Source organism: Triturus cristatus, chromosome 7 (assembly GCF_964204655.1).
Source record: "Triturus cristatus chromosome 7, aTriCri1.1, whole genome shotgun sequence".
In the NCBI taxonomy this organism is placed as follows: Eukaryota; Metazoa; Chordata; class Amphibia; order Caudata; family Salamandridae; genus Triturus; species Triturus cristatus.
The window spans coordinates 255,424,518-255,442,047 of NC_140590.1; the positions used below are offsets into that span (position 1 = coordinate 255,424,518).

Here is a 17,530-nt window from a genome sequence, read left to right on the forward strand (position 1 = left end):
GGTATTCCAGAGAAAGACCACTTGTATGCAGATGATTCCTCGCTAAGAGAATCTGGAGAGGTGTTGAGTTGGGTAATAAATAGCACAGCTGCAGAGAGGGAGTCAATCAGACTGAATACCACAGTTGACTGGCCTGCGTCTTTATTAGATTCATTTGTGTTGGAGACAAAGAATAGCTGTTTGGGAATGGTAAACGAAATTGGATCTTTCGAGGGCTGAATCAGAGAAAGTCACTTTATTTAGGTTGTGTGGGTGAGTGCACTCTGTAGTTAGTTACAATTAGAGAACATCAGGGGTCAGTCTCTGCAACATTGACTGGTCCGCAGTAAGCTTGATTTTTTACGAAATCGAGGATGTTAACGATTCTGCGACTAAGTGAGCCGAGCACAACATCTCAGAAAATGGCAGCATCAATGGTCAGGTTTGGGACTTTATTTTCACCTTTCTTCTTCTTTTCTGTAAGAAGTAACAGTATTTAAAAAGTTCTGAGCACTTCATCCATTTGACACAAGCTGTGAGTTGGGAACAGCAGTTATTTCTGAAATTATTAAGCTCGCAAATAGAGGTTTGTATATTTTACATGTACCAGGGGCAGCAGAAAAATTAAAATATCAACATGCTGAAAAAAGTGCTACAAAAAGGTTCTGTAGCTATGCTAAGTGGTGTAAAAACAGGACTACTATAAAAGACTCCTCCTCAGTAATGCATGTAACAATCATTCAGCAGAATTGTCTAAATGATTAATACTGTTTGACAATTAATGTATGTATGCAACATCACGTTCAATTGAAATATTTTACAAATAAAAAATGTTTTGAAATAGATTTCACAAATAAAAAAAATGCTTTAATCACAGGTAGAAATATTTTTTCTGATAAAACAGACAATTATCAAGTATTATTTACATGATTTAAATATGCTGTGCTTATCATCCCTGTGATATATGTGAAGGCTGTGAAAACAGTGTAAAGCATCAAAGTAAATTGAGGTTGTCATCAATCAAAAGCTTTCAATTTTCAACTTCACGTGGTTCGGCATTATTATTTATGGCAGAGGATGAAATGTTTTGCTACAGGGACCTCCCCTTTTCTCAGCCTTTTAATACTCAATAAGTAGGCAATAGGCACACTAAAAGAGGCACACCAGACAGCTTTTGATCTTGCACGACAAGTATTGCAAGTCCCATGTTTTTTATAAGGTAGCAGCTCTTCTGTACAAGGTGTTGACACGTTTCACCCGTCTCGCTATTTCTGGGTTTCTTCAAATGAAGGAAACTGCAGACCCACTTGATCAATAATCTCCCTTGAGAGGGTGTGCCTTAATAAAGACTTACTCCTACATTTCTTGGGGTAAAGAACTGCAACCCGTGAGAGAGTTTACTTAGTGAGCCCCATAAGGACACAGTAACATCACACACCAAAACATTGACAGCAGAGACAGTGAGCAGTAGAAATCAAAGATAGCACACAGAATGCCACAGCAAAACCCGATAGCATCATATATATTTTTTAAAAACACAGCTAAAGTAGGCAAACTACACAGTGAAACAGGACACACCCAGACACAACCACACACAAATAGTAACCATAATAGCATGCATACCACGCAAGAGCAAAACATGTACACCACACAAACTTAGGGGCATTACACTCATACAGACAAAACCATAATCCAATAAGGTCACAAAGACACGAAAATCACATCAAATCTCAAAAATACTCAGTGATACATTTACGAATCCAGTAATATATACACAGAAGGTGCACATATAAAGTTTCACCTTGCTATTTTTTTTATATCACGCTTTATAACAAATAAATATACGGGCAGAGACACATTCACACAAAAGCAGTTTACGTAAACCATTGACCAAAACAGGTACAATATCACGCTTTATACAAATAAATATACGGACAGAGGCACATTCATACAAAAGCAGTTTATGCAAACCATTGACCAAAAGAGATAGTGACATTATCACTAACAAACAGAGATGCAGGCACATAGGTAAATCATACTCACTGGTGATCTCCAACTGACCAGTCTTCTTGCAGAGTAGGGAACTTCCTTGATGCTGGCTGAGGAACTGGGAAACTGCTTTATTTCAAAACAGTTTAAGTGTGCAAGTGTCAAGTACACCCTCTCATCTAAGTAACTGTCACAACCATCAGGTCTCCCATAGAGAAACAGACGTCAGTCAAAAGCTACTTAACGACTGATAGTGACCATAGGCAAACTTTACTAGTAGACACATCCTTAAGAGGTGAGGTACAACAGTGGAGGACCAATCATATCTTTTAGATAATCACGGGGACGCCAATGAGTCTGTCCTCAGAGGTCCGATTGCCAGGCACCTAGCAAGATGTCACCACTTTGAGGAGCTAAGCCTCCTTGGAAACTTTACTGGACAGTGCGCTTGCTTAATAATTTTATAGCAAAAAGGAGCCATATTGTTTGGAAAAATCTAAGCTTCTCTCAGCATGCACGACGGTCTCTCTACCAACCAGCGTGAATAATAGCTGGATCTGGCACAGCCCTCGCTCCCATTTAATGTTGTGGAGTATAATAGATGGGTCAGATCTGCCAGAGACCATAGGCCACATTTTGACTAAAAGGTCTTCAAAGAGGGGTCACAGGAGTCACAAGAGGATGAAAGCCATCCTTTGCAGTGACTTCTATTTTATACTGTGGCCAATTTGCAAAGCCAGTCAGTGGCTTAGCAAGGGTGTTAAAGGCCCTATTACAAGCAAGAAAATGTGCATCCAGTTCCATTTTGGGTAGTAAAAGACATTCATGATTGATGTGTACACAGTCCCTTAAATCTTTGGACCCCATTACCATTACACCAACTGAACTAATAATAGCTGCACATCTGTTCAAAATCCTACAACGCCATATCGTAGCTAGATAGTCATATAAAACTATTTGGTAAGGTACTACTGGTAATATTAACTCAGTGGGACGAGAGCAAAGAGATGACAGCAGAGGCCTAACATGGACTTGGACAGGGAATGGTATAACAATGCCTCCATCGATATATGATCCTTTAGAAGTTGATAACACAAAAGAAGTACTGAAGCTAAGCTTTCATAGACAAATAGTACCCCTGCCATAGAGAGCAAGATTAGAGTTCTTCGGGTTAAATCAATCAAGTAGTACTTGTAAAGCGCAACTTATCCCTCCGGGCTGGATGGGGTCCAGATGCTGTGCTGCGTGTCTCAGTGGAAGAGCTAGGTTTTGAGACCCTTCCTGAAGTGGCTGAGGGAGGGTGAGGTGCATTGGCGGAGAGGGAAGGTGTTCCATGCTTTAATGGCGAGGTGAGAGAACGAGCATCCTCCAGTGTGGCTGCGGCGGATGCGAGTCGTCTGTGAGAGACACACAAAATAGCATTGAAGTGCGTTATTGGTCTATAGTCAGCACCACTGCAAGAATGTTTATTGGTAGCAACAGAGTGGTGATGGAGCCAAAAAGGTGTGTGCCAACATTGTGTCCCGGCTTCGGTTTCATTTAGTTTTTGCGCCAATGATATAGGTGACACTTGAGAGGTGTTTTAACAGCTGGCGAGGGGCACCCCTTATATGCCCAAACTATTGTTTTCAGATGATTGTGCTGATCACAAAGATGAAATCTCCCTGCAGCACCTCGATGATCCCCTAAAGCTTCCTAGCAGCAGGTCAGTCTGGGCACTAGCTGGGGAAGATCCAGATTATGGTGACAGGACAGGAGAAGTCACACAAGAAAGTCTTACATGGACATTAGATGTACAGTCCTGGCTGACTCATCTCGAGAAAGCCGAGATGGGAGTTAAGCAGTTGTCAGGGGCACGGCTGTCCTTTAACCGTAGATATGGCTGGACTGCAATAAAGGGATCATTCTTGCAAAAAGACAATGAGGGATTCAAATCAATAATAGTACTCCAGTTGGCTAATGTACTTATCCACATGCTATTCTACTGATCCACCCATGGGCACTAAACTAAAAACTCAATTTGTAAACAGTTCAGCAAAACTAAGACCAGTAATATTATGCAACCGGAGGAGAAACGCTGCGTAATTCACGTTCAAAGAGCAGATAGCTCAAGATGTTATGAACAATGATGACCACTGTCTGGCTCACAAAAAAACATTCTGGCTGGAGTGTCGTTCTTGAATACCAATAAGACTCATCTTTAGTCTAAACCGACCACAGAAAAGTGTATGATTGGTTGATGCTATTTTTTATCATGAAAGATAAAACAGACAATATGAATCATGGCAAAGGGAGATGATGACACATCTGCCCAGTTTGCAATGCTTCAAGAACCTTTCCATCCTAGGAACTTGGGCGCTCTAGAGGAAGAACTTGCTTGCCCTCGGCTGAAGATCTGTGTGCTTTAAACTGCTTTCCTTCACATGGAAGTTGCTCAGTATTTATAATAAATAAAGAATATCCAGGTATAAAAACCCTGATTATAATAGGGGGTAGGGTTGTAATGGGGCCAGATAAGGCAGATGTCAATCAAAAAAACCTAGTTTGGATTAGCCTGAATAAGGGGTGTAGTTAGGCAGGTTAGATGGATCCAGAAGGTGCCTAGGCTTCTGATCTGAATAGACGACGCATGGCAGTTTGGGGTGAACACTTTCTACTAAAACAGTACACTGCACATTTGAATATCATAGTTCCTTGTGTTAAGTGGCACAGTTAACGAAAAAAACAAGCACTGGTAATACATCGGTTTTGCCTCTGTGACTGAATAATAAGCTGTTTTTTCCCCCCTGACAAGTATCACGGGAGTGGAGAGGATGTGGCAAGGCAAGAGCTGCTGACTGGAGAGCTAGGGATCCCAGGTCGAGTCTCAGCGGCGCAACATCCTGTCATTCTGGGCAAATCACTTCATCTTTACGAGTGATAAGTTGCCCTTGATAAATCTGCTGTGAGAGGAAAAAGCAGAAACAGGCAAACCTTTATGATAAAATAGTCCCACCAAACAGTATTTCAGCTACAGGGAACTGATAAGAGAAGCAGGCGAGGAACAAGCATTGGTAAATACAGGGAAATATGCTACAACCAATAGAAATGGAGAAAAAGTAAGTGGCAAGCACAGGCACCAATGAAAAGCCAGGAAAGCAAGGGGCTTTTTTTTTAAAAGTCCCTTTTAAGGTTTATACAAAAAACAATAGATTTCACAAACACAGCGCAAGAGCTGTGCAGGCGAAACCTAAAAAAAACTAAAGACTGGAAAGAGGTCCAAACTAATTAGTACTGAATTAGAGTAGTTCAATCATTAGACCCACTGATATTTTTATGTATCTGAAGGTGACATGGCACCAGACACCAGCCATGCAAGATAGAGCAACGCCTCTGGCCAGGGGAGACTGTAGTCATAAGGCCTCTGAGAATACTGCCGTGGGCAGAGAAAAAGATCATTTGTAAGAGAAGGGGACTGCACCTGGCCTGGAGGCCATTCTCAGTACCTTTTAAACAAGTACTCTGGCCTGCAAAGAAAGGAATTTTATGAACAATTTCAGTTTAATTACTTCCATTAGCTCTCAACGTCTACCTAGCCCAAAGTAATTGGAGTAGCTGAAGCTGTATACCTCCATGCCTTAGAAGAAAGCCCCTTTAGGTTATATAGACAAATCCACTACTCACAAGAATAAGAAGTATTCAACTGATTTATGTTCATAGTAAAGTTGACATTTCATACTGAATGGACTACAGAAAAGGAAGGAATTCCTTTTATTTGAGGCAGCAGATGGACACCACTCCTATGACCACTGAGTGTAGGTGAATTTCCTTGCCTTTCATAATAAGCAAAGGTATATTTTCTCACCAGCGAAATTCAAGGGACCGCCTAAAAGCGGGCATTTTTAGGCTATGCCTGTGTGTGAGGGAGAACAGAAAATGCACGCTCACACACAAATCACATAAAACAGCAGTACAAAATTAATACAAGACCACAGACAAAAAATAGAACCAAGAAAAGCCACTAAATTGCCACCAGAAAAAGCCAAGGACGCACGGAGGGAAGATTAAACATCTCAAGCTCTTTACCTGCTGGTTGACAAAGGGGGGTGGAGATGTCAGCTGTGCCTCCGGGGCCTGCACCATGAGCTGACACGTCAGGTTGACCGATGCACAATCAGACGCCGGCCATTTAAAATAAAGACCTGGTTTGCCAGAGCCTGAACCAGCATGGAGGAGATTCAAGGAGGAGGGAGTCTGTAAGGAGATGCCATGAAGGAAATTACCCTATCACACACACATGTTGTGTAAACACAGAGAGACACACACCGGAGGACGCACAGTCGCATAGAGACGAAGGAAGACATACCAGCATGCACACAGAGTTTATCATGTCCACACAAGAAACACAGCAACATACTCGAAGGAACCCACAAACCTGTCCAGTTAAGCAAGATCTAGCAATATACACAAACAAACATGTACGTGCCCATTTATGCAAGGACTAGCCACAAACACACATGGCACCCGTGCTCGCCTATGCAAAAAAAGCAAGTGACATACGTACACACTGGAACTCATGTATGCCCAACTAAGCAAGAAAAAACAGTACAGAAAGTGACACGTTATTAGTGAAGCTGTGTTACAAGCATGCCCACTGATGCATACACACTGACGCATACATAGACGCACCGCACAATGCTAAACACAGCTACAAAAGCAAAATAAATTACACATTAACCACTAAAAATGCTGAAAACTAGAATTAAGCTATCAAACAGTAACGTACATGTAGTAATTCCACTTGTGAGAGGAACTCCTGAGCCGGGATGCTTACCTTGGTGTGGAGTTTGGCAAGCTGTTTCTCATCCAGGTTGGTCTGCTTATAAACACGGGTCTTGTAACGGAACTACAAGAAAAGACAACACCATTTAACTACTGTGGCAAGCAAAGTTGCTTACTGTTAGAGTTACCCGACACTATTTCATTTTTCGGTTTGACGCGTATGGCAATTGCTCCATTCGTGGCCAACATACTGTATTCTAAACTTACTTTAAGGGTCAGTCTCCTATAGCCATTCGCTTCTTTTGCTCAACACCTTCAGCCACTGACTTGGGACATTGTTAATCACATCTTGTATCAGCCCATAAAATGTATTTTAATCCCCAGTTTGGGTGTGCCCTTCCCCCTCAACTGGAATGCATGAGGGGCTATTACAGGCCTGAAATCGGGTGGCAAACAACTGATCAGCACTGGGCAGCTTGAAAAAAGTCTGAAAAAACAGACGATAAAAATTCGTTGCTCTCTTTATGTAGCATTCATTTTACATATTCTGTACGGCTGTATTACTAGCGGACTGAAGATAAACATGGCAGCCATCTTGAAAAGCATTCAACATTTTTGATTGTTTTACCACCACGTTTATAATCATCCAGCGAGCTGCCTGGAAGCATAGGAAGCGAGTGCAGACAAAAGCATCTGAAAAAAGATGCTGCTGAAAATAAAGCAACCTATTTTTTTGTAACATACATTTTTCAGATGATTATGTCTGCACATTAGTAGAATAGGATTGCAATTTGTTTGATGTACGCAAGCCCGATCTGTACTTATACAAATGTCATACCTATTGGCTTTTACAATGCTGCCTAGCTCCAGCACTGCTTAAATTGAGCAGGTGGTTTCCGGTGCTCGGCACCTGCACTTAATTGTCAACACCAACACATGAGTCTGCCACATGGTAGCGGTGTTTGTCTCATTTAGAAACGAGTATATCAGGTTTTTTTAATTCAGTATAAATAAAAAAAATATTAAAACCTGCCGCCAAAGCCATTCTTAAAGCATTGAAGGCTTAGGATAGTCAGAATTGTCACACTCGTAGGAGTGTGATGGTTACTAGTTGGGTCACTGCACTTGGCAGCACTGGCAATGGGCGCTGCACGTGGAAGTAGCCTCTTGATGTAAGCACTCAGCTTCAGCCCACCACGGCTGGCTTTCCCTCCTAACTCCTAAATGGAGCTAGGCAAGTGACACGCGCCTAGAGGTGCAGAATGTGATCAGGGCCTGCAGAGGCCTTTGTTATGCTCCTGGTGGTGTGGAGCATGGAAGATGGCTGCAATTGAGGAGCATTTGCTAGTCAATAACTGGAGCCCCCCCACCATAAGGAAAGCTGCCCACATAGCTTTTGACGTGAGTAAAATGCCGGCTGGAAAAGTGTGGCATCCCTTCTTTGCACCACCCACTTACTCATGATTTTCATATGAAAACAAACTCTAGTTCTCATTGCTGGTCTTGCTTTTGGGACAAGAATTGTGAATACTGCTGTACTTCAGTAACTACCCCGGGAAATGGCACTGGGACATTTGCCCTTGTTGGGGGTTTTTGTAGCTTTGTATTTTTGTGCATTTTTAACAATGTGCAGAATGTATTTGCACATTTGATTACATATGTACAATCTCATATGTACTGTTGTCTTTAAAGCAAATACTCTGAGATGTGTAGAAGTGCGTTTTTCTGACCCTAATTAACTAGGCCTCAATTTGGGCCTCATCAACATCTTGTTCAAAATGGAGCTCAACCATGTCACTCTTTTTTTTTTTTTTTTTTTTTTTTTTTTTATTAAAACCTTTATTTAGCACTGTGTACAAGACAAATACGGGCCTACAACCATCCGGCCGGCCTCGACACTTCTGAAGCTTGATAGCAAAGTATATGTCCACTCGGTGGCACGGCAGCACATAAAAGCATACGACCTAAGTTACAATAAATCCACGTGCACCGAGTGGCAGGAGACAGCAAGGTTAATTTTAAAAATTTTTATGTAAGGAGATACAGAAACTAGAACGGATCAGTGTACAGAACAGACGATCATATGATAAATGGGTAACAGCCAACAGGAGAGTCAACTAACAGTGAACACATCTAAAATGGGGGCACGAAACTATAATACCAGGATATAGATACGCAGCGAGGTGTGCCTCCCAGCCGCTACCCTCCTAACAGCAGTCCCCCCCACTGACCCTAGAAAAAGACGTAAGAAAAGGACGGAAAAAGGAAAAAGAAGGCCCATAGAAATAAAAAAAATGTGCCGCAGAAGACCCCCCACCCTACACGCATGCCGAGGCTATGGCCTACCCCCCCCCTAGCTACGTGTCTGTCGCCCCATAGGAACCCGAAATGTAGAATTAAGAAAAGAAGAAAGGAAAAAGAACCATAGAAAAGGAAGAGTGCACTACCCTATTACTCCCAGGAAAAGGAGAGCGGGGAGGAGCCCACCCCACTGCCGAACTCCCGGACTCCCGCGCCGCCCATACCTCCTGCGCCATGTACAGCACAGTATCAAAAGACCCACGTAAACCCGGTGGTCTCGAATCAATACCCCCCAGCACTTCAGTACGTCACAAGTCTGCCCCCCGGCAGAAGAAGGAAACAGGGGGCGAAATCACAGCGACATGTAGCAAAAAACAGGTCATTAAAAACTACTCAGCCAATATAGCAAAACGTGTATCAGTCCAGGTCTCCGTCCGCCGATCCAACCAAAGCGACAACGAGCCCTGTCCGGACCGGCAGATGTAGTTCAGGCCCGTCCATTGCTGCGAGTCACCTTCAGCCAGGACAAAGAGACAAGATGGCCGCTCTCGAGGAAAGGGGACAATAAAGCCGTATCGTACCTCAGGGTCCCAAACGCAGCAGTAACATGCCACAGAAGCTCCAGCGATAGGTGCCTTCAGGGTAACATCTGGCAAGGGAAGTGAAAGGCTAGGTCTCAACAGGTAGTTCGTAGGCAGAGTCACAGCGTTCAAAATGGAGGGTGTCCCTGCAACTGTATCCGTGTCGATGGGTTGACGCGTTACATTGTAGCCAGGAGGACTCCGCGCCACCGCCCCTCCGCTCTGCAACATTGTTTCACCTCCAGGAGAAAACATGGGCGGCGGGGGATCCTCCAGCCGGGAACGTCCCGTTGCGAACAGTGCCTCATCGATTCTCCGGGTCAGCGCCCAGCAAGTACTCCGCATCGCCACTTTTAACGCCACGAGGGCGGCCAATACATCCCCACAGGTCGGGTCTCTCTGTACCATGCATCGGTCCGCCCTATCCCGCTGCTCCTCCGATGCGGCAATCAGCTCCGGGGCACATGGGCGCGCAGACCCTGCGAGTCCAGGGTCAGCCAGCGTCTCAGCAAGAAGAACAGGCGCCATCGTCATCTCCACTGCAGGCACTTAGTAGCGGGACAAAAGTGACCATGTATACCGGAGATCCGAGGATGTAGACACCGGAAAAACTTCGTGCTCCACTCGGGAACTGCACAGGGCGAGAGCGCCCCTCGGTTGCCGTGAGGACCGGCCGTTCGCCGCAGGAAGACACTTCAAAATGGAGTCCGCTCGCTGTTCTTCAGGGTGGCTGAGGAGAGCTAGTATTAGGGGGCTCCAACGTCGTCCACACCACTGCCAGCGCGGGGGGGAGTCCGACCCGGACGTAAGGGTCCGACTCCAGTCGCACGGCCAGCGTTGTCACCCCCGCGACCACCCGCAGTAATCCAGCTCAGCACCCCGTCCACATCCCTCGGCGTCCAGCGGCGGCCATACACGCAGGGACCAGGGGGAGCGCCGGAGGTCGAAGCAAACACCGAGTCTGCTACCAAACCCGCCGACAAAGGTGTCAGGAGAACGCCAGTCACTTCAGTGCCGGTAATCCGCGGCGGTAGAGCGGCGCAGGTCAGGAGAATTGATCAGGATTATCAAAGGAAGCCGGACGGTCCACGGAGCCGGGAGCTCAAGCGTCCGTCCCGTCGGCCATAACCATGTCACTCTTGTCTTCACCCTGCACACCTCAATGCTTGTTGTTTCTTCAGCACTTAGTCAAGTTAAGTATTATTTATTTCCATTATCACTGTTCATGCTGTCTTCGATGAACTTTCACTGGTTCAGTCACAAAACTGTAAATATTTCTTTAAGGTATTTCTTCTAGATCACTGTGACCTAATCGTTAATACAGCACGCTGTTGTTTATAAATCTAGTTTATTCTAGCTTCACTGGATGACATGGAAGGGGCAGAATAATTATTCATGGAGTGGGATAGTGCTAAGGTACTAAGGCATTATGATATTTTATGAGTCGGTGCTCTGATTTGCTGATGAATTAATATATTTGCTCAAACTACAGTGATTCTGCAGTCCATTAATTCTTCTGCGAAAACAATGTATAAAAACCTTCGATTTTTAGGGTGAGCCAGAGACTTTCCTCTGCCACTAGGGATGCTGTCAGTTTCTCTCCCGATTTTGCTGCCCACTTGGGACTAAATTTTGATTTTGCACTTCTCGGTCCAGACCAGTTTACTGCGTCTTCATGGCACTGATTCTGGATCAACATATTTTTCAAAAATAGAGCTTGCTCTTCTCACTCTTGTCTCCACCCTACACATCTCACTGCCAAGGACGGACTAGCAGTTCTTGGCATCGGGAGTTTCCCGGGGAGGCTGGGGAGCTGGTTTTGTGATTGGGGCTGTTTTTGTAACAACTGAACAGTAGAGGCAGGGGCTTGGCTTGGTCAGTAAGGGGATGGGGGGGGGGGTTGGGGAGGGTCCTATGTGAGCTTCAGATTTTCCGTCAATCATGCTGGCCTTACAAGTTAACTCTTATATGAGGAGCAGCTCATGAGAGTAGCTTAAGGGCCACAGGAAAGAGGTGCTGATTGCGAGGGGTACTTAAAACAGAGTATTGTGTCAAATACCCATGTTTTAAGACCTTTCAAAACTGAAGAGTGTGTGTGTTTTGGTCTGAGTGAGTTTAAAAAATCACATGTGAAATCCGACAGACACCTTACCATACACGACTGAAAGCTCCTGTACCCAACTATTTACTAAATAATACATTTATTAGCGGGATGTAACACCCCAAACAGACCCCCTGAAGCTACGCCCGAGCATAGGACAGCAGGCCATCGTATTCCCCCCAATACAGTCGGCTGAACCGGAAAATCAGTCGACTGATTACACTGCAGGTAATAGAAAATACTTGTCCCATGTTCCTGTATGCCGACTACACACCTACTGAGGTCCAGTCTTCGGTGATGAACCACTGCACAGCACTCCAGTAACGAAATACAAGGGTGATACACTTAACAACTCAAACGTGAATGAGCAGTAACACGATATGGAATGAATATGCTACTTACCAGTATGCATCTGTTCTTGGCATGTGGGGCTGCTGACATTCATATCTGTGCATAGATCGCCGCCTAGTGTTGGGTCCGGTTGATTGCACGTTGTTGTCCTGGAAGAGTCTTCGAAGTATCCTGGGATAGGTGACTCCTCCCCTGGACTACAGTGCGCATGGGCATCCTCTCCATCCTCAGATTGTTTTTCGCCATTGTGGCAGTGATGGAGTAGATACAGAAAGTGATGACCATGCTTTACAGTAATGCTGAGAGCTGCAGCTGCTACAGGCGCCGGGGAGGAGGGAGGGCGATATGAATGTCAGCAGCCCTACATGCCAAGAACAGATGCATACTGGTAAGTAGCATATTCAGTTCGAGGCATGTGGGCTGCTGAATTCATATCTGTGCATAGAATACATAGCAGTGCCCTGTATTAGCGGCGGCTACCAGTGCCAGCTGCAGCGGTCTGAAAAAGAGTTTTGAGAACAGCCTGTCCTACAGCTGCCTGCTGTTTTGATTGTACATCCACACAATAGTTTTTGGTAAATGTATGTGTAGTGGACCAGGTGGCTGCTCTACATATATCATGCAAAGGAATGTTTCCTAGGAAAGCCATGGAGGCCCCTAACTTACGTGTTGAGTGGGCTCGTGGGGGAATCGTTAAAGTGCGTTTAGCCTTTTGATAGCAAATTTGAATACATTTAACGATCCATCTGGCTATACCTGCTTTGGAGATAGCGTTACCTTTGTGGTGTGGGGCAAAGGCAACGAAAAGTTGTTGTGTTTTCCTAAAGGGTTTGGTCCTGTCGATATAATACATGAGGGCCCTCTTTACATCTAGGGTATGGAGTGCCCTTTCAGCGACAGTCTGTGGGTTTTGAAAGAAAACCGGCAGTTCAATAGTCTGATTCATGTGGAACTGCGATACCACCTTGGGCATGAACTTGGGGTTGGTACGTAGTACGACCCTGTTGGTGTGAACTTGTATAAATGGCTCTTGGACGGTTAGTGCCTGGAGTTCACTAACTCTTCGTAAAGAAGTTATCGCTACTAGGAAAGCTACTTTCCAGGTAAGGAATTGAATCTCGCATGAGTGTAGAGGTTCAAAGGGTGGACCCATCAGGCGTGTGAGGACCAAGTTGAGGTTCCACATTGGGGCTGGTGGGTGGCTAGGAGGAATGACTCGTTTGAGTCCTTCCAAGAATGCTTTGATGGCAGGCACTCTGAATAGAGAGAGGTGCTGCCTGGTCTGTAGATAGGCGGATATTGCGGTCAAATGGACACGTATAGAGGTGTACGCCAGATTGCATCGGTAGAGGTGTAATAGGTAACAAATAAGGTTTTGGATGGATGCGTCTAGCGGGTTGATGTCATTATTATTGCAATAAATGACGAACCTCTTCCATTTGGCTGCATAGCAAGCTCTGGTAGTGGGTCTCCTGGCCTCCTTAAGGATGTCCATACAGTCAGGTGGCAGGTTGAGGTAGCCAAACTCTAGGACTTCAGGAGCCAGATTGCCAGGTTCAGCTGTTGCGGATCTGGGTGCTGAACCTCTCCATGGTTCTGCGTCAAATGCTCGGGTTTGACCCGCAGCCGTTGATGCGGCACCACGGAGAGTTCGAGAAAGGTGGTGTACCACGGCTGGCGTGCCCACGTTGGAGCAACCAGGATGAGTGTCAGAGAGTGTTGTCTGAGTTTGCGTGCCACCAGCGGTATTAGTGGTGCTGGGGGAAAAGCGTACGCAAATCTGCCGGACCAGTTCATCCATATCGCATTGCCCTGCGACTGCGGATGTGGGAACCTGGCGGCAAAGCTTTGGCATTTTGTGTTTTCGCTTGTGGCGAATAGGTCTATGTCTGGATGACCCCACTGCTGGAAGTACAGTTGGAGAACTGATGGGTGTAACTCCCACTCGTGCATCTGGTGGCTGTGTCTACTGAGCAGATCCGCCATCTGGTTGTCCTTGCCGGGGAGGTGTTCCGCCATGAGGAACATGTTCCTCTGAATGGCCCACTTCCAAATGCTCTGAGCCAGATGAGACAACTGCGGAGAGTGTGTTCCTCCCTGCTTTTGTATGTAGTACATGGCGGTTATGTTGTCCGTCCGGATCAACACGACTTTGTTGCACAAGTGTACTTTGAATGCTTTCATTGCTAGGAAGATTGCCATCAGTTCTAGAAGGTTGATGTGCATCTTCTTTTGTTGTATTGTCCATAGTCCCTGCACTGTGTAACTGAGTACATGAGCTCCCCATCCCTGGAGAGACGCGTCCGCTGTCAGTATTATTTGTGGAACAGGCTCTTGGAACGGTCGGCCCTTGCAAAGGTTTTGTGGATTCCACCAATGCAGAGAGTTGTATGCCTGACCGCTCACCAACACTAGGTCTTTCAACTGTCCTTGAGCCTGATTCCACTGACGTGCTAAGCACTCCTGGAGCGGACGCATATGTAGTCTCGCGTGTGGGACTATGAAAATGCAGGAGGCCATCATGCCTATCAACTGCATGAACACTCGCGCGGGCAGGGAGTGTTGTGGTTTGAACTTGGAAATCAGCATCTGTATGCTGTTGATTCTCACTAAATTTGGCTGAGCTGTGGCCGCCAGAGTGTCTATGGTCGCACCTAGGTACTGTTGTATGTGTGCGGGCTGGAGATGGGACTTTGGGTAATTTAGTGAGAACCCCAAACTGTGAAGGAGGTGAATGGTGCGGGATATGTGGCTGGCACATTGTTGGGCTGACTTTGCTTGAATGAGCCAGTCGTCCAGGTAAGGGTAGACGTGTATGTGCTGCCTCCGCAGATGTGCCGCTACAGTAGCTAGGCACTTTGTGAAAACCCTGGGTGCTGTTGTCACGCCGAAGGGAAGGACTTTGAACTGGTAGTGCTGCCCCTGAACAGTGAACCTGAGGTATTTTTTGTGTGAGGGGTGAATGGGTATGTGGAAATACGCATCTTTGAGGTCCAGTGTGGCCAGGAAGTCTCCCTGCTTGAGCAGCGGGAGGACTTGCTGTAAAGTGAGCATGTGAAAATGCTCGGAGAGAATGTACCGGTTTAGGGGTCTCAGGTCTAATATAGGTCTGAGCGACCCGTCCTTTTTTGGTATTAAAAAGTACAGGGAGTACACCCCCGTGCCTTGCTCGTGGACGGGTACGACCTCTATTGCACCTTTTAGTAGCATACTTTGCACCTCCTGCTGTAAGAACGTTAAGTGCTCTGAGGACATAGGACGGTTTTTTGGAGGTATTGTGGGTGGAGTTGAGGTTAATTCTAGGCAGTAACCGTATTTGACAATATCTTTGACCCACCTGTCCGTGGTGATGGAGTTCCACGTGGACAGGAACCTTTGTAGCCTTCCCCCGACAGGTGTTATGTGGGCGGGAGGAAGGGAGAGGGCGTCACTGCTTGTTCTTGGGGGAGGACCTGGTGTTGCCGTAGCCGCGTCCTCTGCCCTTTGTGCTGGAGCCACGATATCCACCCCGGGTGTTTTTGTCGTAGGTGCTCTGTGTGTTGCCTTTGTTGTATGTTTGCTGTGACCCCTGTCCTCTACCTGCTCCTCTATTTCCGGGGCGACGAAAGGAGCCGCTCCGAAAGGACTGCGTTTGTAGAGCCCCCATGGACTTTGCAGTGTCCGTGTCTTTTTTTATTTTCTCTAGGGTGGTGTCAACCTCCGGCCCGAATAAGTAGTCGGGGTTGACAGGTTGGTTGAGGATGTTATTTTGTACCTCAGGTTTGAATCCGGAGATTCGCAACCAGGCATGTCGTCGCAACATGACGCTAGTGTTTATGGCTCTGGCAGCTGTATCCGCGGCATCCAGTGCACACTTAATGGATGCATTTGTGAGGAGCTGTCCCTCCCTGATGAGGATCTCTGCACCTTCTTTGTATTGGTCAGGGAGATGTTGGAGTAGTTGTTCTAATGTGTCGTAGTGTGCTCGATCGTAGCGAGCGAGGAGCGCCTGAGTATTGGCAATACGCCATATGTTAGCCGCCTGTGCGGCAACCCGTTTGCCGGAGGTCTCTAGCACCTTGGACTCTTTGTCCGGGGGAGGAGCATCACCTGTTGTTTGCGAGTGTGCCCTCTTGCGAGCATTCGCAACTACAATTGAATCCAGAGGTAACTGGCCTCTAATGTAGGTGGGGTCCCCAGGCGCCGATCTGTATTTTTTGTCGATCCTGGGGTTTATTACTCTTGCCCTGGTGGGTTCCTTGAAGATGTCCTTTGCTGGTTTGAGGACACCCTTCAACATAGGTAGAGTTTTAATGTTCCTTTCTGAGGATGCGAAAGTGTCCATGAGAAAGTCGTCCTCTACGGTGTCAGAGTGAAGTTGCACCCCATGATTGGCCGCAGCACGTTCAATTAAGGCGTTGAACGTGGCAGTGTCCTCTGTGGGAGATGTTTTTGCTCCATAGAGTTGCGGGTCCTGTGCATCTATAGGTGCACCGGAGTCGACAGGGTCATCCCAAGCTTGATCAGGGTCCTGTTGGCCTTGAGGGTCCATCTCTCCGGGGTAGGGGACGTGGTCACCCATGTAGTCCTCCAAAACATCTGTGTCGGAGTGTGTGGGAGAGAAGGACAGTGGATCCTGGTAGGGGGAATGGAGAGGTTCGTAAAGAACCGGTTCCGAAACCACTGGCAGCTTTCTTTTAAGTGGGATCCGGAAGGAGTCCAAAGCTGGTTCTGAAGTTATTCTCCTTTTGTGGAGCAGCATCCTGCCGGTGTCGGCGTCGATGATATGTGACGGAGACGTCTCCGCAGGAGAACGTTCGGCAGGCGTGATCGTGGTGTGGGTGACCCGTGTCCTGATTTGGAACAGTTTCGGGGCCGTGGATGGCGGTAGGCCAAAATTAATGTTGGCCGGTGCCGAAGAGGCTGTTGGAGCTTTTATTGGCTCGGAGCCCGATGTGTCCTGGAGGACTGTTTTGTGTTTGGTGCGTTGCGCAGCAACGGGCCGCACCTGGAGCGCCATCGATTCCTTTGCGCCGACCGGTTCCGTAGAAGCGGGCGCTGACTTTTTCGGCGCCGGTGAGTCATCGAGTCGAGGGGCGGTAATGGCCGTCGACGTCTTCGATGAGTGTGCCTTTGGTGGTGCTGTCGAAGCGGTGTGAGACGCAGCAGGCAGTTTGACCTTTGGGGTCGGAGTCGATTGCGTCGGTGCCGGGAGCCGAGTAGGTTTGGTGGCACCGAAGGTCTTCTTCCGTATGTCGACGCCGATGTCGGCCGTTGCAAGCTCGGCACCGAAGTCTCGTTTGGTGCGCTCGGTGCCGATGGGTTTTGCTGGCGTCGAAGGTGTGGTGGGCCTCGATCCGACCAGCGTTACTTTTGGTTTCGGTTTCAGTTGAACCAATACAGCTTTCGGTTTGTGTTTCGAAGAAGGGAAACCAGCCGGTTTGGGTATTAATGGCTGCCGCTGAATGTCCGAGGCCGGGCCAGAGGG

The 17,530-nt window shown here is 46.8% G+C and overlaps 1 protein-coding gene across 1 annotated transcript in view; it reads right to left on the reverse strand.

The window, feature by feature from the left end:
• Positions 1–17,530, reverse strand: part of SHANK1 (SH3 and multiple ankyrin repeat domains 1) — a 1,748,119-nt gene that overhangs the window by 1,395,197 nt on the left and 335,392 nt on the right. The window contains exon 4 of the mRNA XM_085616131.1: positions 6,782–6,853. Coding sequence (XP_085472257.1) covers positions 6,782–6,853 — 72 coding nt within the window. The remainder of the gene's footprint in view (positions 1–6,781; positions 6,854–17,530) is intronic.